The sequence below is a fragment of the Equus quagga genome, chromosome 6, assembly GCF_021613505.1.
Source record: "Equus quagga isolate Etosha38 chromosome 6, UCLA_HA_Equagga_1.0, whole genome shotgun sequence".
In the NCBI taxonomy this organism is placed as follows: domain Eukaryota; kingdom Metazoa; phylum Chordata; class Mammalia; order Perissodactyla; family Equidae; genus Equus; species Equus quagga.
In genome coordinates, this window is record NC_060272.1 from 67363562 (window position 1) to 67389993 (window position 26432).

The window sequence follows — 26432 nt, forward strand, 5'->3', positions numbered from 1 at the left end:
GCTACCTGGTAATTAGGCATGTGGTAAGCAGTTCAGAGAAATTACTATAATTAGCCTTCCTTCTACACAGCCAAACCACATTTTTATAAGGTTGTTTTTTTCTTTTTCCTGCTTGCATAGTTAGTTCTCCAGTGCCTGCAATCAGCATCGGTGTTGACATTCTCTCTCGTATTGTACTGTGTACACTTTCTGTACACTTTAGTTGTCCTTTCTCTCTCTCTCTCTCTCTCTCCCTCCATACACACACACACTTCTTTTTCTCATGCACACATACTTACATGAAAACTAACACACTCAAACTGTTCCCTCTCTTGAATTATTATCCTGGGCCTTGGGAACATTAGCAATAAGAAGATGATTGGGAGATGACACCAATATCTCCTCTTTTTATCATCATTTTGTAATATGTTTGAAATCATCATTCTTGTTTGGGAAAAGGGAGGGTGTAAACTAGAACCCAAGTTGTACCTCAGTGTCAGTCTTTGTGTATGTGTGTTCCCCCATAAGCAGAGCATCACTTTCAGCCCATAACCTAAGAAATTAAAGCATCATGTTCTAAAGCACAAGAGCTTAAAGCTGTAACTAGACTGTAGCACACAAACAAAATGGTGCTAAGCATCCCACTCCTCCATTGTACTTATTTTACCCATTCACACTTGGACAAATTTTAACGTTACAATTCACAATTCCTTTTAAACCAATCCGACAATACTAAAGTTTTTTCCTTCACTGTTGTTGCAAATGTACTAAAATAGTGAGACTGAAGCCAATTTTGATTCTCCTTATTTACAAATGAAATCTTCTTAGTATAGGAAATTTTTACTGCTAATGTTTCCTCTTACTTATTAGTAAGAGCAAGTTTTTCAGAAATTTCTATTTACGCTTATGCTCACAGGATTTAATTAAATATCTTCTCAAGACTTGGGGTCATGAGAACAATGTTTCATTTCTCTTGTGAAGCTTTTCCTGGAAAACTGGTCAGGGCCCACTACTTAGCTGACAGTTGAAGAGAAATCTTACTGTGGCCTCCTTTTCCAGGATAAGACATTTATAGGTATTTTGTAGTTTCAGGAAATAATCTTCTACCTGTAATTAGAATTTATTTAGGCTTTCACAGACTTTGTGTGTTCAAACTTGCCCTTTAGAAGAGATAGTGGAAGGGAATCAAAGAAAACCAAATTAAAAGAAAAGGATTGGGGCCGGCCCCATGGCCGAGTGGTTAAATTTGCACGCTCCACTTCGGCGGCCCAGAGTTTCACGGGTTCGAATCCTGGGCATGGAAATGGCACTGCTCGTCAAACCATGCTGAGGTGGCATCCCACATGCCACAACTGGAATGACCCACAACAAAAAACACACAACGATGTACTGGGGGGCTTTGGGGAGAAAAAGAAAAAATAAAATCTTAAAAAAAAAAAGGGGTTAAGCTAACCAGCCACATCTGCGCCACCTTGGTGTCTTGTGCTGTTTTAGATCATGTATTTTATATGTAGGTAACTTAATATTTTCATATATATTTGAAGACCTCTGCAATATTAGTAATCATGCCTGGTTGGATGAAGATGGTCTCTCAATTCTGAATGAAATTTAATTATTATAAACACAAAAATTAAGAAGGAACATTAAAACATAGTAAACCAATCCTCTAAGTAGTTGAACGTCAAATACAATTTTATCAGTTACACTCTGCATTATCAGCTGTGTATGCTTTTTTAGTATTTCCTGAGTCAAGTTAATTGCTGTTCTCAGGGGTTTTTAAGTGGGCCATTTGGAAGTTTTTATGTTTCACTTTCATGAGAGGGGAAGACTGAGCCCACTGCCTACCATCACCACCAATAAAATTCCTCAACTAATGATCAAAGTTAGTTGATGTACTACTTAAAAATGAGTCTATTTCTCATTTTCCCCCTATAGTTTAATAGCCATAGATAGGATAGAAGTTCTCCATAATACACATTATTGTGACTCTGCTTGCCATGACCTAAGCAATATTGCCAAAGTATTCATCCTGCGTGTTGGTTCATTCATCCCTTTGATATTCATTGAACTCCCGAAAAGTCATATTCGCTTTTTTCTCACCCACTATCTAATCTAGCCAGTTTACTCACACTTGGCCCCTGCCCTCCATTCTTCTACAGTGGCTGGGTCCAGGCACTTCTCATTTCTCGTGGCATTATGAGCCATCCCCTGGCTGGTTTTTCTTGCCTTCAGCCTTGCACTTCTTAACTCTATCCTTCACGTTGTATCTTAGTGCTCTCTCTAAAATGCAAATCTGATCAAGTCACTCTCATTCTTTAAAATACTTCAATAGATTAAAGAGTTTTCTTACCACCCTTTCTCCATCCCCTAAGGATAAAATCTGTGCTCCTTTAAATGGTCCCCAACACCCTACATCATCTGGCCCTTACCTGCCTCTCTAGACTCCCCTTCCTTCATTTCCCTGTTCTGATTGAATGACAGCGATGAATGGCTTTAGTTCTCCACTCCAAACACTCTGTGCTGCCTTAGACCTCTCCTGCCCTTGACAATGCGTTCTATAGTCTGGGGTATCTTCTCTCTTCACTTAGTTTATCTCTACAGGTTCTTCAAATTTTACCTCCAGTTTGACCTCTTCCATAAGCCATCCACCCACACCCAGATGAAATTTGTCTCTTTTCTGAGCCTCCAAGCCCCAATACACACCTCTGTTTTCTGTCCCAGCACATCTGCCACGTCATGTTCAAATGATCTGTGAATGGATTTTTGTCTCCCTCTAGTCGAAAGATTTACCTAAGCTGAGGACCATACCCTCTTCATCTTGGCATGCTACTGCTGAGCACATCAGAGGAATAAGAGAATTTCTTTGTGGGGCTTTACCAGATTCCTTGATAAGAAGGACATTACTGTTTTCTATGTACTTTTAAAGAAAATAGATCTTCTTCATTTGTTTTCTTCTACTTAAGTTCTAATAGCGTATTTAAAATTTTTCACTTACTTTTACTTTTCTTTATTATTGCTGCATGCAGTCTAACCAAAGTCTCTCAGAAACCTGTATGTTCTAGAGGCAAAGTTTATCAATTTTCTACCCTATTTCAAAATAAATGTTTAAAGTATTTCTTTCCCTTTGGGGCATATATATGTTTAACATCTTTTCCCTGAAATTTTTCTGAACGATGATGTCAAAGTAATGCATTGGACTTATATTCTTCTAAGAATGTTTGCAAGTAATGGAGTGTGGTTAATTAAGTTCTGGAGGAGAAAAAGAGCAATTTTTCTTGGGAGAGGTTTAGATTTATGTGAACTAGAAAAAAACATTCATGAGAAGGTCAAGCAAGCACTGCCAGTAATCTACAATCTTGGTAGTGCTTTCGAATTGTCTTGTGTAGTATTGGTAGAAGTTTTTAAAATTTTCTATTGGTGGTAATAGATGTAATAGTCCATTTTTTAATTAAAAATTGATTTATTTTACTTTAACTGAAAAATGTATTCATTATGCTAAAAGTGAGTTTATCCTCACGTTTACACAATGTAGGCAATTCCTGATTTTTTGCTATACTATATGGATACTGAGTAATAGAATTACTGTAAAACGGTTACATTTTCTCAGAAAATAGATTCTTTACTTGTATTTTTTTCTAAAATCTTGACATAAAGTAATTCGTAGAAACAGCTAACTAAATGCTATAAATATGAAGACATGACTAACCATCTCTGATATCATTTAAGGAAGATAATTTGCTCAAGGAAACTGGGAATGAGGGTAGTGCGTACATTGATTATATAGAGGACCTGCTGTACTTTAAAATAGATCCAGCATGGAAAAATACACCTACGTGGTAACTGAAATGGGGCTGATCTAAAACTAAATGCTGTTCCAAAGAACTGTGAAACATCTAACCACAAGTGGTCTTCAGTTGTTAATATGTATAAAGGTATATTAAGGATAATTCTGAATGACCAAAATATATTTAAAAACCCACCCAAAGAATTTTTATCTGAAGTTTTTTTCTTTCCTGTAAGAAAAATATGCATTCAGGATTACTTGAATATGATTGACTTTTTAGTCATGCTCTAGTTTAGAATCACTCTTTCTGTTAATCATCATTACAGCATCTAAACAATGGAAAATGAGGGTCATAGTCTGGGAGGGTTTGGAGATGAGGCGTTACTGAAATCTGAGGTCTCTTCTCTGTCCTCTCTGCTGAGCATCCCCACAGATCAATAGCAGGCTTAGGGAGGCAGGAGGAATCAAAGTGGGTGAGGAGTGTGAGCACAGCTTTATTTTCAAGCCCCCACCCCCTCCTTGAACACTTTCTGGTACAGTCCCTTTGAACTTCCCGCCACTTTCCTGTGCACTTTTGTGCCTCCGTTCCTTTCCTCGTGCTGCTGCTTCTTTCTCTTCAGGAAACTCTTCAACTTGCTGGCCCCGCTCAAAGACGAGAATGGGTAGCGGAAGTAGGTGCTCCACGCACACTAGCTTTCTTCTCTCCTTAGTCCCAGGCTGGAGGAACCCTCTCCCCTCTCTGCTGTGAGAGCCCTTCTCAGAGTGTAAGGTGACAGTCACACTCTGGGGCTTTCGCACCAGACTGCAGCAAGTTCAAGTTCTGCTTCAGACGCCGTGTGAGTGTGTGGCCCTGTGTAAGTTTCTTACCAGGCTAAGCCTTAATTTCTTCATCTGTATAATCAGGTCATACTCGCTCCTGGGTCATAGTGTTGAATAAAATAGTGCATGCACAGGAATTAGCATAGTGCCTGGCACACAGGAAGTGCTCAACGAATAGTAACTATTAATGACTTTGTCAAAGTTGTTAATGTGTCTGCCTTTCTTTTGTAAGGGTAGAAACAGTTTTATTCCTCTTTGAGTGTCTACAGTGTCTGGCACGTAGACATGCAAGTGGATGAATTAATGAATAAGTTTGGAGTGGTGGTTGTGAGTGAGCAGCAGGAATATTTCAAATCCTTCTGGAAAAGCTGCCTGCCCCCTCACCTCCTTTCCCTTTGCCTGCAGGAGTCCCTCTGCCTCCCTAGTAGTTCAGATCCCTGGAAAGAAACTGCCCGGATAGAGTAGACGCCCTTGTTTTGAGTCTCATTTATCCATTTAGCATTCATTAAATAAATACCATGGGGTTCCTCCTATGTGTCCAGGCACCAGTTTCCATCTGAGAACAAAGTTCCACTTTTACACTGCTGGAAAGGAATTGATTTGTGCTTGTGTGTTGTTATGTCTGTAGCTGAGTCCATGCACTATGATGATGTTTTAGCATATTTCAGTTATGCCTCTTTCTTCCTCTGAGATATCAGGAGCTTTCCATTATCTGTCCAGCCAAGGATAATTTCCTTGAATCATCCAAGGCTATTTACCTTATGCTAAAATTTCCAAATGAACAGATAAAGATCCTGACGTGTCTAGCAGGAGGGGCTACCACACAGTGTCGCATATATGGAACAGGGAAATGAGATGTGGTTGAAGCAGAAACTGCTCATATTAGTAAGAGAGTTAACTGTGCCTTTACCATAAAAGAGCCCTTTTATATGACAAGGGTGGTCTAAAGCCCCTCATGGACAGTGAATGCCTTGAGGACGCAAATTGTATCCTGGACCTTAGTGGATCCTCTAGAATACTTGCTAAAATTTGTTTAATTATCTGATCACTTTCTTTTGGATACTGACATCCATCTGACTAACATTTTCTTAAGTCTAAGGCCCAGGAAAACCTCACAAATATATCAATAAATGGGATTGAAAAACTTGACATTATTTCCCAATTATGTGTGTTAAGGATGATTCCATTGCATTAAATTAGTTTTAGAGATTTTTACTCATCACTGACTCATTTCAGATTTGTGCAGAGAGAGGAAGGTAGTTTACCTTGATTTTGACTCATACTCCGGGGGTTAAGAATTTAATGATTAAGGTAACAGTCATCAAAAGCTGTTGGAAGTAATGTAATAATGCCTATAGTTTTATTCTTTGTATTGTATTTTAATGAAATATCTTAAAGAATAAAAATGTAAAAAGCAAAAAAGTCTACCAGTGACTAATCCTTGTAGGTATTTAAGGCGGGAGGAGAAAGATTCTCTAGGAAATAGTGATGGTATAACATGTCGTGTCACATTCCCCTCAGTGAGATGACGGCACATTAGGGCATGAAAGTCCCTTATGATGTGTCCCAGCTGGTGCCAGCCAAGATAAGTTTCCTTGAACCATCCAAGGCTATTTACCTTCTGCTAAAATCTACCCTGTAGCATGTCATATCACCGAATATCTACACTGAAGTAAAATGATACAATCCCAGGGATCAGAAGAATAACAAAAACGTGGAAGAAAAGAAAACATGGGAAATCTCCCTCCATCTGCCCTGCTCCCTACCCCAATCAAGAGAATTTGAAAAAGGAAAAGAGGGCAGATGAGAATAAACAAATAGGGAAGGGGGTCTCAAATGATTAGCCCACTGAAACCTGTTTCCGAATGAAGCTGTTTCCTCTCAGATGTAGGAGATGCTAGGGCAATGTGATGACAAACCACAGTAGTTTATTTTGCACACAGTTGTACTTAAAACACACCACAGTTAATTTTTTAATAGCAGCTTTATTGAGATATGCTCACATATCATACAGTTCACCCACTTAAAGTGTGCAATTCAATAGTTTTTAAAATATATTCACAGAATTGTGCAGTTATCACCACAATCAAGCTTAGAACATTTTCATCATACCAGAAATGAACCCCATACCCATTAGGAGTCCCATAGTTCATTTTTATTCAAACAGAAGGAGAAAAATCCTATATTTATAAACCTGGATTTACAATATAGGCATTTTATTTTATAAAAGTAATGTTATAATTGAGGACAAGGCAACTATGACTTGTTATAGCTCTTACAAGGAAACAATAACTTGAAAGGTTGAAAGTTTTAAAATATAGATAGATAATCCAGTTTGGCTTTTTGTAAACATTGTTATGATTTAAAAAAAGATTTATAAAAATTCAACATTTTGTGGTATTTCCCTGAGACAGAACTCAACTGTACAGTCTACCTAAGTCATGAGCATTATTGCTCATATCATTTCCAGAATCTATAATGTCTCCTACCTAATGAGAACATTCCTTGAAAACGCTTCGTGACCTTTTGTTTAAATATTATGTTGGATGGGTTCCTTACAATAATTAATTCACAGAACCTATAAAAGAAGAGGTTGGCCAATCAGAATGCAAAACAATTCTGTATGGCAAAATACAAGTTTAAAGTCAGGAGACAAAGAAAAAAATACTATGTTTGTAAAGCATGTGTCCTATAAAGGCCTAAATTTCATAATACACAAAACATTTACCAGTCAATAGAGAAAAGGACAAGCAATGGAAAAATGAATGAAGGATATGAACAGGCAGTTCACAAGAGAGAGTCTAAATGACGTAAATATCTGGGAAGAAAGTTTTCAATTCACTAAGTAGTAACAAAATGTAACTTAACTTAATCTCATTTTTACTCAACAGGTAAAGAAAGTGTTATGAAAGCATAAAGAAACTCACTCCCATACAAAGTTGTGGATAATGCCAAATGGCACCATTTGGTAAAAATTTTAAAGGCACATTTGTCTTTGATCGTTGATCCAGCAACTGTGTCTCTATAAATTTTGTGCACAAGTGTACAAAAGTATATGTATAAAGTTTATTTGTAATCACAAAAATCTAGAGAAAAAAAGTAAAAACTATTAACAGAAGTCTGGCTAAATAAATTACGATATGTCCATTTAATGGAATACTGCCTTATCACTAGTAAGAATTAGGTCAGCCTAAATGGGCCAGTGTGGTAGTAAGTTGTCCAATATCTATTGTTAAGTGGGAAAAAATATCAAAATATGAATATTGTGTATTATATTCCATTTTAATACAAAAGAACATATGCACACATATATGTACGTGTATGTATGTTTGTGTGTGCTTATATATGCACTGACATTTTATGACAGACTCTCAAGAAATTGTTATCAGTGATTACCTTTGCAGTGACGAACCAAGAGTTAGAGGAAGTAGGGGAGAGACATTTTTTAGTTTATGCCCTTCTTTACTGTTTGGATTCATTCTAAAAACTTTGTTTTGTGAAATTTAAGAACATTTTCATATTTAAAAAGCAACACTTATGTATTACAGGAAATTGGAAAGGCAGAAAAATATAAAGAAAATATTAAATGCAATCCCTTGACCTAGGGGGGAAAAACACTGTTAAAACCTGTCCAGAAATATTCTTTTAAAACACTTATTTGCATACACATGCACACTATACCATACCCTCTGTTTTGTAATCTACTTTTTTCACTTGCAAATATTCCATGTCATTAAATACTCTTTTAAAATACATTTTAAATGAATTGTCATTATTAATTGTATGGGTACGATAGGTTGTTAGTGCATTTTCTCTTCGTTTCTCTTCATAAATTGAAAGAAAAGCTTTGGGAGAAAGCAGTGATCAAGGTGGGAAGAGGTTTGTAAAAATAAAAATGGTATACATGAGGTTTGGATGGTGAATCAGAGGATCAAAGCCAAGTTCCTTCTTACAAAATAACATGTATCTCCAAATCTTTTTTTAAAAACAAAGGTGAGGGAATGAATCAGGATCACGGAATGTCATCTACTGTATTCCTAACAAAATTAACAGAAAGTAATTTAAATAATTAAAAGAAAAATGAAAAAAAATGAATAAATTATTAGCTGCATTCAAACAAAGAAAGAGGAACAAGTCTAATTCATACATTTTAAAAAGTGTTCAACAAGGAAAGACAGAAAATTCTAGTGTGACACAGCATGGCGTGGCTCCTAACTCCTAATTTGGGATGATTTATTGCTATCTTTTACTTTTTTGCACTGTTTGAATTTTTATAATGAATATATGTCATCTTTATAAAAATAGTAAATCCATTACAAAACACTTTTGATAATTATTTTCAAGAAAAAGTGGAAAATTATGCATAAAATGTTTGTGTTTTGCATGCATAAACAAATTTTCTCTACTAAGTGGAGCCCAATAGACCTCACTAGAATCCTGTGGTTGCTAAGAGACTATCATGCACAATGTCTTCTCTCTCAGGCTAAATGATGTTTTAGGTTTCTTTAATTTTTATCAGGTACATGTTGTGCCAAGAAGGATGAGGAGAACAAGATTGCTTGTCTGTTTTCTAACAAGAACAGATTTTTAAAAATTATTTAAATACATTTCTGCTAATATTTTCAGAAAGGAAAAAAATCTTCTCTCTATGTGAAATTGAATGTCTTTAAACATGGCTTGACACTTTGCTCTTTGTTTTGGAAATAAAGGACCAAATTTGCCATAAAAATACAAGTTTGCCTTAGCTCACTATTGCATCTTATTGGGTAAATATTTGAAGATGATAAATCTAGCCACAAAAAGCAAATTATCTACTGAAGTCGTTTGGTGAATTACTTCGAGGGAGATAACTACCTTGTGGGTCACAGTAATGACTCCTTTGTTTGATGGCTGAGGGCCAAATGCGAATAGAATATCATCTGATTTCAGGCAGCTTCCCGGCAAACCAACTAGAATGTCTCCCTTCTAACCAGACCCTTTTCATTGAAAGACCACAATCCCTCTAAAATCCTATGTATTGTCATATTAGATGGCTGCCTTCAAATGACTACAATATTTATTAGCCTTGAAATACTGTAACCCCGGGACTTACATAAGTACTGCACAGGGAATTCATTTCAAGCCACATTTGACCCCTTGTTTTAAAGGTGATCTTCAAACAAGTTTAAGGGAAATAAATCAAGTTTTCAACCCATAGCCTGCTTTCTCCTAATAAAAAAGAAAAGAAAAGAGGCTTTAAATATTTCTAACCTTTTTCTTCTTTTCTTCACTTTGGAATAGAAGATTAATCACATCTGCCCAGAGATGTAATTTAATGTCTGTCATTTGGAATAGAAAGGAAAATAGATAAATGGCTCATGAAGAGGGTACTTTAAAATTAAACTCTACAACCAAGGATTTTATTAGGCAGTTGATGTGAAGGATACTTCTCATTAAAAGGGAAGTCAAGTAACAAGGAAACATGAGAAACAGGATCATAAATATTACACTTTTTGGCAAAAAGGAGGAAAGGAAATCTGAAGTTTTCAGAGTGAGACACAGAGAATTACCCACAAGAATTAACTCACTCTTAAAACATCTGCCTCACATTGCCTGACTGTGAAAGAATTGAGAAAGAAGAAAGTGTTTAGAAATTTGTTTGATTCAGGGAAGCTTTGTCATTCATGATTTTACATTCCCTCTATATGTGGGGACACACTTTCCTCCGAAGGCTTCTATCTGTATTGATATCACTCTGCCCTTAACAAACAACTTAGCTACAAGACAAAAGTGATTAAATTGTACTCCTGAGATCAGTTCCTGGATAATGGTCTTCCTCGGGTTTTCACAGAGTAAGAAACTGGGCATTTTGTTTAAAAATGGTATTAATGGCCACTCTCCCCAAATTTCCACTTCGTTATCATTCTTCCCCACGCAGTCTCTTCTTCCTGAAAACTGACATCGAAACAAAATGAAAGGAGAGGCTTGAGAAGCGAATACAGCATCCTTTGTGTTGTGTGAGCAACCCAAATCATGCAGCCAGAAATTCAGTGAGTAGGACAATGAGTCATAAAAATGATGGCAAATGTCTTGTCTGGCTGTGCACTGTTTTAACTGTCCCACCTTGGACTCAAAGACCCATCTGAGCTGCTTAAAAAGTGCAGGTCTGGCAACAGCTGGGGTATTCAGCCGGAATGCCCATTTCAAGTTGGTTCAGCCATTTTCAGGTGTTCACCTCACCTCTTTGCCCACTCATCAGGTCACCTGTGACACTTGGACAACCCATAATCTCCCCCAAGCCTTTGTAGCATCATTAGCTGTGTTTGACAAGTGTTTCACCTAAGCATTTTCCAACTGTAGACAGCAGGATTTAACTGCTGAGACGAACTCTCACTTTGTCAAAAATATAAGCAACTCAGAAACATTTCTTCTTTCCAGTTGTATTGCAAGCTAACATTTAAAGGAGTCACCATCCAGTGAAAACACAGTTGCTTCTCAGCAAGGATTGCAGGAGAACTGAAGGGAGAATGACCCTGGAGAAGTTTAGAATATATTAATGGTCTTAGGAAATGTAGTGTCTAGAAATGTCTCTCCTACTTATGTTAAACCTGAGAAACTTGTCTTTGGGTTCAAAGATTTCTATCCCATTTAACCTTTAAATGAAGTAACCTGACTTGCTGTTTTCTCTGGAGAAGTGAAACAGTCAGGAAAGCTGTTGACAGACTATGAAAGCTGTCCTAATGTGGGCCTTGTCTCGTTCACGTACCGAGTTATTGAAAAAAGGAAAGAATTTATTTTGTCCCTGTTTCCTGGATTCTCTCATGCTGCTCTCTTCAGAGAGTACCCTAGAAACCCATAGGCATAACTGATTCAGGGAAAACTAATTTATATACAGCACTTAATTTAATTTCTCCAGGGGATCTCCCCGGTGGCACTCTTCAGAACTCTTTTAGAAAAGAAGCATTGCCTGTGTGGCACCAATGGGGAACTTTTGCTAACATCTTTTGTTTCTTCAGGGTAGGTACTTCCGTAATACCCCAAGAAGTCATTGATTCTAAAGCCTGCTGATATTTAGAACAATATCTAAACTGTTGTGGGAGAAACATGATTGGCTGCCATACTTTTAAGTATCTCTTTGGAAGGAAATGACAGCTTTCTAAAGAGGCTATACAGCCTTTGTTATCTAGCAGCTTTCCTTTGTGTCTAAGGAAACTTCTGCTACAATTTTAATTCCCTCCTTCAGGTGGTACCATTATTTTGGGTACTGAATACCGTTAGCTATCTCCATGATAATTATTTATGATGGAAAAACAATCACAAAATATTTCCAACATTTTATGTCTTCCAACTATAGAATGATTACTCTATCATTACTTCTGCATCCTAAGGCTCTGATTATTTTAATTTTGAGGATATGGGGTCACAAACCAATAGCCTGAGTTATATATTAAAAAAATATAAATTTGAAGGTCTTAGGTAGGGAATGCCTGATTCAAATTCCTAATTTTTTTGTGCTCTGCCGAACACACACATTTGTGTTACCTGTTTCTTCTCTGAAACAGCTGAGTTTTATCAACCCCTGTGATTGTCCCTATTCCTTTAAGGCAAAAACCTCTAAATTAAATTCTTTCCCTGTGAGACTTCGCTCAGAAGTAGATTTACGTCATTATTCTGGGGTATCACTCAATCCCTTTATAACCGTGTAACTTCAGCTTGTCATTTGTCATGACATTCTGATTACTTTCTTCTGCTCCAGAGTTGAAATGTTTATTCCTGGTCTTATAGTTAGACTTTCTTTCGTTGGATTCCCTATTGAATGTTTATTTTTTCCTCCTTGAGAAGACAGTGCAGACTCAAAGATGATTTTGTTTAGACAATTATGTTCTCAAGTCTTGTCTTTACCTCAAGACAAGAAAGCAGAGACCCCAAAGTCTCTTTTACCCAATGTGAAGTTTGGATGTTCTTTCTCAGGATGAAGCTCAGCTGACTTCACTTCAAATGCAGGTTCCCCTTCCTGATGGACAGTCTCTGTTCCCAATCAGGCTTGAGGTCCATATCACAGAACATCTGGATGAGAGTATGTGACTTTCTGGAAACTTCCTTTGTACATGAGCTTCTTCCCCCACCAAGAACCTGGTCCCTCTGCTTAAACGGACCTGGTGATGAGCTGGCCAGTTCAGGCCCACCTTGCACAGTGCCCTTCTTAACTCTACCGTGGATGTTTTCCTTGAACTGTGTGTCTTCCAGTAAAGCAGTTCTCCTAAACCTCTCTAATTGTAAGGACCACCCAGGGTACTTATTTAAAAATATAAATCCCCAGACCCCCATCCCAGATCACTGCATTGAAACATCTGGAGAAGCGTCTTGGGCAGTTAAATGTTTAATGATAACCCCCAATTGATTTTTATCATCAGGGAAGTCTAGAAACACTACCATAAAATATTGCTCTCTAAATAAAATGTTGGAGTTTGTTACTTAATCCTTTCTAGAATTTCTAGTTCCTTTTTATCACCATCTAGGACCCTGTTTCTTAAATTATTTTTTGTATGTCAGAATTATAATCAACTGAGGTGCTTGTTCAAGGTGCAGATGCCAGGCCCATGAGATTGGAATCTCTGGGGACTGGGCCCAGGAATCCGTCGTTTTCTGACATCCTCCCTTAGCTCAGAACCACTGATCTAATGGTGCCCTGCCGGAGTTCTAGAGCAGTGCTTCTCAAGCTTTAGTCTGAATACAAATCACCAGGAATGTTGGTAAAACATTCTGATTCATTAAGTCCCGGGTGGGGCCTAAGATTCTGCAAGCTCCCAGGTGATGCTGAGACTGCTGGTCCGTGGACCATATCAGCACAAGGTGCTAGAGAACTCCCCTAAGCAAAATGGCCCAAACTGTTGGACAGCACAGAGCCTGTAGCTTTGTTTTAATGGAGAAGAGTGGACTCCATTGTCATCTAAGCTATGACTAGTCCTAATCTCATTAAGGGGTCACAGGACAATTCAGAACAAAAGCTTACCCTTTGTAAATGACACACCTGGTATTCTCAACTGTCATCAACTGTGTGCTGCCCAGAAGCTCTACACTCTCACCTTTCCCAGTGAGCTAGACCCACTGGACCAAAGATGTACACCTATCCTTGTTTCTGCATGAGTGGGAAAAAGCTGGGCATAAAAGAGCCTTACCCAAGGAGAGAGCTATCAGATTTTTTTCAATTCACACTTCTGTGCTCTTTTTTGGCTTCTTTTGTTTCCTTTTCTATTCTCTAGGAGAAATTTGTACCCATCTTCTAGCTTTCCATTCTTGGGTAATTTATCTCTTTCTTATTTCTTATGTATCTTTTAAATCCTTTCCATCTTGTTAGCTAATGAAAACCAGGTGGTCATGAGTTAATAAATGTGAACTCTTTTTCTCCTTCCAAAGTCTGCTTTTGGCTGGGTCTTGGGATATAGATAGTTTGTTGTTTTTGAAAATTTGAGTTGGGACCAAATCTAAGTAGGACAGATATTTGTTGATTTTTCAAGACTGGTTTGTCTTCCTAATTTATCTCCTTATGCTGTTAGTGTAATCCTTCGTTCCAAATGCCACATTGAACAATTACTTCAAACTCTGAGCCTCTGGATGTCCTTCAGTAATTTTCTTATCTGTATACCAGAGAATAGCAAAAGGTTTCTGGCCTGTGGGCCCCACCATTGGGATCAGCTGGGGATATTTTTTAATGTCCCAGGTCCCACCTCCAGTGATTCTGATTCAGTAGGTTAAGGGAAGGAGAACGATTCTGCGTTTTTAAAGAGCCAGAAGGTCTGTCCTTTGTTCTGAAGGAAGACCGTAGGCCTTAGTAGACTCTTGGTCTCTCCTGCCTTTGGCACATGAAGCCTCTGCATTGTACAGACCACTCAGCAGGACTCTGCACTACACCTAACAAAGATCATGTAACTGGGATTGTCCTGTCCACTCCCAACCCCATCCAGTCCATCCTCAAGCCTTGTTGCCTCTATCTCCACATCATATCCCAAGTCATTCTCTTCCGTTCATTTCCATTACCTCCTCCCTGGTCTGAGAGCCACTACCCTTTCTCGCCTAGATTAGCCTCTCTGAAATCTTCCCTCCACACAGCAACCAGAGTGATCTTTTAGACTCACGAATGAGATCACATCAATGCCTTTGCTTAAACCCCTTCCATAACTTCCCATCTTGCTTAGAGTAAAATCCAAACCCCTCACTTGGTCTTCCCAATCTTAACTTGATCTGGCCCCTGCCTTCCTCTTTCCTCTAGTCTACCCATGACCAGCTCCTTCTTGTGTTCAGAGCTCACCATCAATGTCCTCTACTCCCAGAGACCTTCTCTGATCACCCATATAGAGAAACCACTCAGTCACTCACTGTCATATCATCCTTTTAATTCTTGGTAAAGCACTTATAAAATTAGCTCTTGTTCTTGTTTTTGTTCTTTAAGGGCCATTTTCTCTACTAAAGAATAAATTCCATGAGAGCAGGGACCCTGTCTTCTGATTTACTACTGTATCCCGGCACCCTAACAGCAGAGACTTGGTAAATATTTGCAAAACGAATGAATTTAAGCTGAGCAAGGAAGTATGAGGAGAAATTAGATAGATGAGGTAGTAGTAGGGAGGAATTGTTCTTTGTGCAGGGAAATTAGTGTTCTAATGCCCAGAGGCAGGAAGATACTTGGCACATGTAAGAAACTAAAATAATGTGTCCAAAGGGAGGAAGAGAGAGGAGGTAGGCAGGGGCCTTACAGGCTATGCTAAGGATGTTCTCCAAGAGCAACAAGGAGTCATGGGAGGGTTTTAAGCAGGAGAGTAACAACAGATTTCTTGACAAAAATTCTCAAAAAAAGCCTTCTCCTAAAATTGCGTCACATATGCTGTAGTAAGTCGAATGTCCAAAGATGTCAACTTGTAAATATCACCTTATCTTTGGATAAAAAAGCATCTTTGCAGATATGATTAAGTTAAGGATCTTGAGGTGAGCAGATTACCTTGGGTCATCCAGGTGAGCCTGAAATGCCATCACAAATGTCCACATGAGAGAGAGGCGAAAGGAGATAACACAGACACGCAGAGGAGACATCCATGTGAAGATGGAGACAGACACCTCAGTGATGTGGCCACAAGTCAAAGAATGCCTGGAGCCACCTGAAGCTGGAAGAGGCAAGAAATAAATTCTTCTCTAGAGCCTTGGGAGGTTCTTTGGCCCTGCAACTGCAACACCTTGATTTCAGACTTATGGCCTCTCAAACTGTGAGTGAATACATTTTGGTCATGTTAAGCCTCCAGGTTTGTGGTAGTTTGTTATGGCAGCCACAAAACATTAATACACAAGCTTTGGAAAAGAGAGAGAGAAAGAAATAGCAATTCAGATGATATGCACCGTTAATGCCCATGAATCCGCCCAATGAATGTAGGCCCTGAGTATGAGATTGGAGATGTTCATCTGCTGTTTCCTCAGTCAACCTTCTTTCCCTTGTGGCTATTGTCATAACTCTGGTGGATAAAGGGAAGCCTACTTCATACAACATGCTGCTCAACTCAAGCCAGCTACTTCATGTTATGGTTGGCTAAGAGGGAGAGCTGTAGATGTTGGGGGAATAAACAAAGACCAACCAAATAAAAACACGCTAAGGCTTTTGTGAGCTTGCTAAAGAAAAGGAGTCAACCACCATTGTTTGCATTCTGGCAGAGACTCAAAGGCCAGCAGAGGAGTTCGTAAGCTTTAGAGTGGAATGAGGAAGGCTCAGGTGTGCCCTGATTGTTGGCATGGGGAAGCTGGCGATGGGCTAACTATGTGATTGGTTTGGGTGCGTATGTGGCTTTCTCTGGTCGGTCCTAAGCTGGAAGCAAGGTCGAAAATTAGAGACGGTGTCAGTCATAAATCAAGTCTTGGGCATTTGGGGCTGATTGTTATAGGGGATCGGTTTCAAAAGTTTCATTGCAGAGGTGAGGTGGTACCTGGAAAGGAAAGGACTCTCCTTTTGAAAAAGACTTTCCTTTGACTGTGAGTGCAGCTGGTTATGGGCAGTCTGCAACACTCAGTTTGCATAGCACAACGTCTAAGTCCTCTTTTTCTACACTGTGTCTGCATGACCTCCTCCAGCCTTCAAACTCTAAACTAAGGAAACACCAGCATTTTAAGGCCCCATTTTCTTATGCTGTCAGAGATGGGTAAAGCAATGATGCTGATCCAATTTTAACAGACAGTTGGACGACCTTCAACATTGCCAGTCACATCATCCACACTACAGTGGATGCATTAAAACCTGAATCTAGCAATTCATGTTGGCCAATCCTACAGAAAGCATATGCAAAATGCATTGTTTAGGGACCCAGGCAGGTGGTTGGTGATGGCTTCATTAACATCCTCAAGGAAGAATTTAAGAATTAATTGAGGACCCTCAGGAAACCATTGCCTGATGAATAGATCTCACAGTGGTTCTCAGTCAGGAGCAATATGCTGCAGAGGGGACGTGGGCAATGTGTGGAGATATTTTTGGTCATCACAACTGGGGAAGTGCTACTGGCATCTAATCAGTAGAGAGACCAGGGATGCAACTAGCAACTGGCACTAAACAGTGCAGTCGACATGTAGGAGGAAAGAAAGACCCAGATCCGATTCAGGAAATGAAGATCTGGTAGAACAAGACACAAAGCAGCTTTTGCCTGGTAGCTGGAGGCCTCCCTCTTTTTCTCCTTTCCCCCAGTACTGAAACTCAAGCCTGCACCGTGAGCCAGCTGGGACCACACGGATGAGAACACTCAGGGGTGATAGAAAATAAGATAGTGGGAACCTGGCTTACCAGGCAATCTCCTAGAGCAAAACCACTCACCCACTGCGGACCCTCATGTAACTCTCGACTGTTATGTAGGGGAAATTAACTTTTATTTGACTGTTAGGAAAAAGCAAAGTATTTGGAGAAGAAAATCACTCATGCTATCCAAAGAGTAGATCTGAATGGTGACTCTGGAGAAGTTAGTATGGAAAATCCCAGTGCCATAAAGCCTTCTGCAGATGTTATGTAAAGGTTCAACTCTGAGCCAGCAAGTGCCTCCGGAGCTGGTTTGTGTTAGTTTCACAGCAAGCAGCCACACCATGTGGGAACACGTGCACGCCATCTGGAGTGCGTAGCTGGGTGTTCTGAAAGTTGTGGTGGGCCAGTCTAGGTGCTAGGTTTAGACACACGCCATTATATTTTTAGAAAGTACTTTAAAAATCTCAATTTCTGAGACTTTATTCTGCAGCTAAGCCACTCCAATCAGTGCCTTTGCTTCCAGCTCAGTCTGCTACATACTTTATTTTTTTAAAACTGTGTTTTAGAGTGTTTCATTCTTGACTGCTTTATTCCCGACATGCTGCATATGCAACTTAGGAAAGTAACACTGGTTCCAAACGCTGCAGCCAGTAGGGATGGGAGTTTCACGTAGTGTCGGGATTGATTCAGAATCCAGGTGGTGCAGAAATGAGAGGATGGGCCTCAGTTCCCATTGGAACATGCAACTGGAAAGATGCAGGCTGACCCCTTCTGCAAGGAGTCTATATTTGGATTTTCCTATAATGCTTCTTGTGAAGTGTGAAAATCATTATGTTTCTATAGGAAGTAAACTTTAGTCGTCAGTCATACCAGGATGCTCTGTTCAGCTCACCCACGCTGACAAGCTGGAGGCTAAGCAGGATGGTGAAAGCTTAGAAACCATGAGACAGAAGGTGGTGAATCTCCCAGGCACCGGAGACAACCACTTATGGAGACAGGAGAGGATATCCATCAATCGGAGAGAGAATTGATTTGGTAACCATTGACAACCATATTCTCGGAGGGTTCCTTCCAGCTCAGAGAACATGAAGACGTAAAAGCAACTTGTCGGAGAGTTGGAGAGCCAGAATTGCAAGTTCTCTCTTTTGGTCATTGAGGCTTGTGCCATATTTGTAAAAAGTCTCTAGGACTGGATGCTCTTCCTGACTCTCTTTTGCATATAGCCACCAAGAGGAATACTGTTCCATTTGGAGGCTTTGTACCTTTGCCAAGTTAAGAGGAAGCTTGTCTTTATAATCAGGATTAGGAAGAAAGCACAAAGCATCTAACTGCTCATGATAGATTCTTCTAGATGAACTTGCCCATCTCCTTAACAGTTCAGAACAACTAAATTGAGAGTAAAGACCAGTTGAGAGGACTCTACCTGAGAGTGTTTTAATTCTTGCTGGTTTTAAAAAGGAGTAAAATCATCCCCTGTATAAAGAGTATTCCCTAGGCAGCATACAGCATGCCACTAAGGCTGTCTAGACACTTGGGGGATGTCACCTTTGCCCTGTTCAAGAGTCTCCAGAAGGTACAAATAGGCCCCCTTGAATACATGACTGTGCCTGCTGTTTGAGCTCAGGTGCGCTGTTGGTGCCTGCAGTGAAATTCTGTAACTGTTTCTGTTCTTTAGCACCTTCCATAACACTTCAGCCTACCAACCGTGTCTGAGTAGGGGAGAATCTGCATGAGTGGAGATTCTCATGCCACTGGGAACATGGCCAAAGAATATATTCCTTCTCCAATCTCCACTCTATACATATGCATCTCACTTGTCTCTCTAAATCTGTCCATCACAGAACACTCATTTCTTGAGTTTGGGTCCAGGGTGAAGGTGGGAAATGTTTTAACTTTTATCTTACGAAATCTTGAGAACATCTGTAAAGCTAATGTACTATGGAGATGGTGCTTTCCCCCTCCCGGAACTATGAATATGGGGACTTTCTAAGGCAACGATTTAATCAAACCTTGCTTGCTTGCTATGGGAGATTCAGTCACCAGAGAACCAATGAACGTGTTTGATCTGATTTTCTGTACTTTGGGTAGGCTGCAATCTTTAGTGGCAAGCAAAATTATATCCTGAAGCTTCCTTCAGATGGCCTGCCTACTAGCCTTCAATCTCATCTTTCTTAAGGTGTGTCTGTGTTGTCCAGTATCTCCGCAGCCAGAGGAAATGCAGCTTTCTTGGAGAATTGGTCACTAAAATACAAGGGTGCCAAAAATATCAGAATGGAGTGATTGCCTTTAGTATCTTAAATTTTTAATTTAATGTTGACATGAGAACTGGTTGTTTGCCATCCTTCCCACCCTCCACCATCACCCACTTGTCTGCCCCTGACTATGGGCCCTGAAAGAAAATTTCCAGACTTTATTCACAATGGAACAGCTCTTTAGGCCACAGCATCAGATCCTGGGATGATAAGGAAGCCACCAATCCAAGAGACTTGGGTTCTGATGCAAGTTAGTTTGCCCCTCTGAGATTCAGTTTCCTCATCTATAAAATGAGAGATTGGGTTAGTTTCGTGACTAGTAAGAGTTCACATAAGTAGTAACAGGATCAATAGTAATCTGGGTCAATATTTGTTGAGCAGCTATTACATGCTTTTCAATATGCCAGGACTAGTTGTTAATCAATGGAGTAGGGGGTGGGGAGGCAGAGTAATAAATGAATACTTTTGATAGATTAATAATATGGTGAGAACTAAGTGCAAGAGAAGCTATAGAAGCATAGCAAGAGCCCACTTCTTTTCAGTATTTGAAAATCAAATAAAACGCCTACATTTGCTCTGGTAAGATTGAGCTGCCAAACTAAAATGCCTAGTTTCTTTCTGGTAGCTGGAAAAATGTCAACCTAGTGTGGTAAGGTTTGTTCTTTTATGCTGACCCAGAGCCCTGATTGGTAGTTGGAGCCATAACTAGCAATTTTGGCACATGTGGCAAACACCATGCGACAAACCCTAAAATCAACTTTTTAACTCATGTTGCGGCTCACAGATGGGTGTTATTACCAATGTGCACCATCTGGTAGCTTTCTATTTTAGCTCTTCATTCCTTCTAACTAGATACTGAATTTTTAAAATTATCATTTTAAATTTATGTGACCTCTAAACGTTCCTGACCTGGGACAAAAAGTCCTCGTCATCCTGCCCTCATTATAGTCATGATTTTGACTTAAAATGAGAAACATATTATTACTTAAAGCAATTTGTTTCATAAACCAACATTTTTCAAACGTGAGGTCCGTGAAATAAAAATTAGCAGAAAAGAGCTTTTGCTGGTTAAAAGACTCTATACTCCATTCCTAGGTGGTAAGTGTCTCGAGTTCCAAAACTTTGTTCTCCATCTTGCCTGCAGTGCTTGGTACTTGGCACATAGTGGGTACTCGATAAGAATTTAATTGGAAGCATACCAATGGATCGGCAACAATACAGCAATCCAATTTGGTTGCTAATATACTTCCAAAAGTCTAGGCCCACGTCCAAAGGCTAGAACAAACTCTAGGATGTTGTGTGGACAGAGCCTTGAGCTAATTGGATGTCCCTTCACGTGTTCCAAAGATCTGTTTTGCAAATTAAAACCTGCACAGACACACCCTCAGGCACTAGCACTCCGTGGGAATGGTCCTGTGGTTCCTATCATATCTTCTGATGTTGTGATGTTATATTTCTTGCTTACATCTATCTTTTAATTTTTGCTCATATGTCCACATGCGTAGATTTTTTTCCTTTTTCTTTAAGAAATGGAAATCTCTTGCAGGACCACCTGAGGAAGGCCAGAACACCCAACAGTGACCCAAATAACTATCGGGGAAGCCTGGGCAGGCTCGGTGGTGCCCTGGTTCATTTTCTCCCTGCTTTTGGCTATGAAGCCACAAATACTAATATCTCAAGACAGAATTTCCTTCTTCTTTTTTCCCCCAACAGATCAATTCATCAGGCTTCCAGGAGACACTCCCATTACCTCTTATTTCTAGTCTTGCAACATTTATGTTTCATATACACTTACATTCCTTTTTTACTAAACAATATGAACTACTGTGTAGATTTGGAAAAAATAAGAAAAGATGCTTATATAAAGCCTTTCGGAATATATAATGGAAAGATGTTTTGAGCTTAGAAAATTAGAAATTGCAAGGATAGGGAAGAAGAATTTCACAAAGTCGGGCATCAGAATTAGATCTGAAATTATTATTATTTCTTTGTTACTAAACTCTAAAATGGTAAAAAAAAAATGCATAATGGAAAAGTTAATAGATTAGGCTTCAATTTTAAACTACTGTACTTAAAAAGAATACCACATTTAAAAGGCTAATATTTTTCAACAACTGCCTAAAAAGATAAATATTTCTAATATGATAGACAAGGGGATAAAAATTTAATCTAGAATGCATTCTTACAAACCAATAGAAGAAGAACATCCCAGCTGCAAATGGTGAATAGACCTGAGTAAATAATTGCAAAAGAAGAAATACCAATGGCTAATAAATACATGGGAAAAGAACAGACAAGTTTATTTGCAATAAAACTATTCAGACTTAAAGCAGTGAAGTCCGATATTTGTTTAGAAATTAGCAGAGATTTCCTGAATAGATAATACCTACCCTCAGGGAGGGATCAGTTGAACAACCACTCTCAGACTCTGATGAAGATACGGTTTGGGTCCACCAGGCTGGAGGGCAGTTGTCAAAGGCTTTTCAAAAGCAGCTTCTCTTTAGACCTACCAATCTCACTTCGTTCAGCAAACATTTTTGAGCACCTACAATGTGTCCATGGTTTCCAGTTGCTAGAAACTAAATTTAAGTGCTAAGAACTAAATCTATCCTAAAGAAACACTCAGATAACTGCATACTCATTTACAAGGGTGTTATTGAGTAAGTGTTTATAATAATGAAATATTGAACATAAGTTAAATGTCCAACAGTAGGAATTTGGTTAAGCAAATTATGGTATATCCCTGCAGTAGAATATTCTACAGCAGGCCAGGAACCATTTTAGAGACCATCATATGGTGGTGCACAGGCTCACACTGTGCCCTTGTAGCCAGGTAAAGTCACCTCTCCACCAATTTTACTTCTTCTGCACAAATGCTGTCATTTCCCACACATAGTAAAGACCCACAGCTATCAATCACTATGAGGTCTCCCAAGAATAATAAACCCGGACTTGATGGGTGGAATCTTTCATGATGAGTAGAATCTTCCATCACCGCATGTCTTGGTTTATGAGGTCAACCTTTCCTCTAACATTTTACTTGGAAGAAAGAAAAATTTATCCCAAAAGGGACACATATACGCAAATAACTCAAGGGGTAGGTGGAGAGAAACCCCAACAAAAGCACTTCTTTACCAGCCTCTTACTCCCAATCTATCCAAAATATTACTGTAAAGGAGCTAAACTAGAAGGCTTTGGAGTGTTATTTATCTAATTTGATGTCTAAGACACTCACTGTACCCTTTCTGGTTGTTTTCTTGGTTCCTTTGTTACGGATGAGCACTGGGCTGGCAGGAAGGCGGTATGACTGAGGATGGCCATGTATTTCTATTTCCAGGTTTATTGTACATTTCGAATGGTGTGTGCCATGACCTTCTAATGATGTGTGGCTGTTGTTCTTTCCTCAGAATGTCGAGTGGTGAAGTCTACTTCTTACACCAAAATAGCTTCATCATCCCGCAGGAGCACCACCAAGAGCCCAGGACCTTCCAGGCGCAGCAAATCCCCTGCATCAACCAGCTCAGGTAAAGCAGCAGAGGAGGCTGAAGAAGCTGCCTTGTTCTGATGTATGATGAGCGGAGGGTATGTGAAGCCAGAGCATGAGGTTTCAAGATAGTGTAGACTCCGGTTTATAATTTTAGAACATGTTAGAGTGGTGGAACAGATTCACTGAAGTCTAGCATGTTGGCTGTAAGAAAAAACATTGAGCTCAGGAAAACTAACTTAGTGAAGACTCAAGAAATCCAGATTTGCCCACAAATAGATACGACTGACTTGTGTCATTCTACCACACAATTTAATTTTTCAGGCTAAGGCCCCCCAGTTCCAAAAGTCTCTGTTAAAGCGTTTATTCTACTTGGGACTGGCTTTGAAGAGTTGCCAGTGTATTTGCTGAACTGTTGTTTTAACACACGTTCTGCTCTGGCCCCCACGTGGCTGCAGAGCTGAAAGCAGTGAGAGCAAGAGCCTGGGGCCGGGAGAGCTGCACTGACTCTGGGCCTGCGTCCTGGCTTTCAGGGGCTCTAGTGCTCATGTGGGAGCAGGATGTGTACTTACAAGATGACCCTCTCAGCCCTGCCTTTTCCTTCTTTGGTCTTAAAACTATCATGAGTCAGTTAGAAGGTGGTTTTGGGTGGGGTTTTTTTGGTCTCAGGTGTAAGGTCTATTTCACTATTGAAGGGAATTATTTATTAATGGATATAAATTGTTGAATGGGAATTACTAAATGATACATACATCAAAGTGATTGTCACCTGATTTCATGAAGACAAAGAACCTCTTATAAGTAGGGACAGAGATCTTTAGGGCCTACACACAGGCCTTCTTGTACTCACCAGTGTGGGCCCAGAGGGATATGAACAGATCCCTAGACTGGGCTGCAAGGCCTGCCTCCAGCACCACTGGCCAGCTGTTACACTACTGTATCAATTATCACCTCCACATTTAAAAACAGAGGTGCTATAATCTGTTTTTCCTAATATAAAGTAAAACTGAAACCTCCAAAGTGAGTCTTGGAAGAAGGAACTTTTGTAGGCTGGATAGTGGAGCCCCAGCCCAACTGGGTTCTCTAAGAGACACCTTCCCCTTGAGCTTTACTCATTCCTGCTCTTCCCTGGATAGGTCTCCACAGACCTTCTTCTTCTTTGATATTCACTCTGAGGGTGGCAACAGGGGCTACCACTGCCCCCTTCCCACAGCATGGCCTACTTCGTAACCAGTAAGGGAATAAGTCTCAGAACACTACTGGTACTTGAGATGCAGCTTATTCACCCTGCCTAGTTTAGAGGTGGGCTAAGAACTCCTCCCTTGATACCACATAGCTCACCCATATTGGGTAGAACACCAAAATAAAACTTTGCTAAAGAGTAAGGTAGTGAGACTCAAAATTTAAAGTGCATGAGAGTCATTTGGGAACTTGATAAAGTTTGTCATCCTGACCACCCCCCTCCCCGCCTTGATTTTGACTAAGACCATAAACTTGTGTTTTACCAAGTATTCTAGGCAATTCTGATCAGATAGTCTATGGGCCACATTCAGAGAAACAGTGGGTTAAGGAAGTGGTTCCCAAAGTGTGGTTCCTGGACCAGAAGTATCACTATCACCAGAGCATGTTAGAAATGCAGAGTCTTGAGTCCTTCCCCAGACCCGCTGAATCTGAAACTCTGGAGCTAGATCCCAGCAATCTGGGTTTTCACAAGCCCTCCAGGTGATTCTGATGCTCACAGAAGTTTGAGAGCCACTGAATTACAGGTAACAAAAGAGAAATAAATACGAGAAGTCATTTGACTCTGGATAATCTGGGGTGAAAAGATATGACTTGCTCATCTTCATTTATTGGCATGACAGAGTTGACTTCCTTTCTACCTCCCTGCTTGCCTCCAAGTGGTAATGTCCATCTTTAATCCTTGCAACCCAAGAGCAGACCCCTAGATACCTTGAAGTGTAGGCCAGGAGAGCCATGAGCAAAGGAGAGTACCAGACACCAGCTACCTTTACTACTTCCTTACAGTGGCATGCCTTCAGAGAACGAGTTACCTGGGAGAAGAGAGAATTTCTGCCAAGATCATCCCTTCCCTGGAAACTGATATTGGGGAAAGTCTCTCCCTTTAAGAGAGACACCACCTACATGCAGAGATAGGGACCTCCACAAAGTGACAGACTGATGCTGGAATTGCTGCTTTCAAATTCCCCTGGGAGACCTTAACTTGTTCATTAGCCAGCTGACAGGTTAAAACTGAGCCCTTTGGAAGATTTTCAGCCTTGACCAAAGAACATTCCTCATTTTCTCTGAGAAAGCCTGGGCTGTAGGATGAATTCCCATGGGGCAGAAAGGGAGAAGGAGGGCCTAGCCAGCCTGTTTCCCCTAAAATGTTGGCTATTTAGTACAATTATGGAAGGATATGAAGAAGAAAAACATCCACTTTAACTGAAACCTTATTAATACTACTAAAAAACATCAATATTAAAAAACAAAATTAGTCCCCAATCCAAACCAACTTTGACATTGACAAATGTTACTTATCTTTCCTCTCTTCTTCCTCTTATATACCATGTATATACCATGAATTTTAAAATATCAGGTGTAATGCAGGTAAACATCTAATAATGGGTGGGTGATTAGCCAAATTCTTGCATCTTTTACAGAATAGGTATTTCAAGAGACTCAGTATGCACTATCACTATTAACTTTTTGTTGTTGTTTTTAACAGGTTTTGTTTTTAAGAGCTCTAGGCAGTTAGATGATCCTGGGTTTGGGAATTTCTTTTCTTTTCTTTTTTCTTTTTGTCCCCATAAGTCAAGGAAGGTAGAGGATGGGTCAGATTATCATGCACGTGTCAAAGAGTAGAATCTTGAGATTTGGAGCAGTGACCGTCTCCTGCTAAGGTTTCCATTACAGATGCAAGAAGTGTCCCCACACTTTCTGTCTGTCTGAGGTGGCAGCTAAGACTGCACAGGTGAATAAAGGAGGAAAACATGGAGAGAGAATTTTTGCAACTCAGAAATAACCTGTAAATAGTGAAGAGCCTGTTCTACTCCAAAAAAGAATATAAAATTTGAGTCACACATACAAAAGAATCATGAATCTAATCTTAAAATGATAATTATGAATACAGGAAATTATTTCACTTTAGAATTAACTGGTAACGTAGTCACTATTCAGCATCTCTAAGATTATATAATTCTTATAAGTATAATATATTTAATTATAACCTTGTAGATGAATAGATTATTTACCAAGAGTAATTTTAGAAACTCAAAAAAGCAGACAGGCAAATGTATTAAATATGTTTGTATTTGTTACTGCCAACATTTGGAACTATTTCTTTTAGAAGTTTAAGCTGGTAGGACACATACC

At 39.5% G+C, this 26432-nt stretch overlaps 1 protein-coding gene across 3 annotated transcripts in view; it reads left to right on the plus strand.

The window, feature by feature from the left end:
- DCLK1 (doublecortin like kinase 1) overlaps positions 1–26432 on the plus strand; it is a 320917-nt gene that overhangs the window by 204907 nt on the left and 89578 nt on the right. For all 3 annotated transcript variants that reach the window (XM_046664669.1, XM_046664671.1, XM_046664670.1), the window contains exon 5: positions 22984–23100. In XM_046664669.1, coding sequence (XP_046520625.1) covers positions 22984–23100 — 117 coding nt within the window. The remainder of the gene's footprint in view (positions 1–22983; positions 23101–26432) is intronic.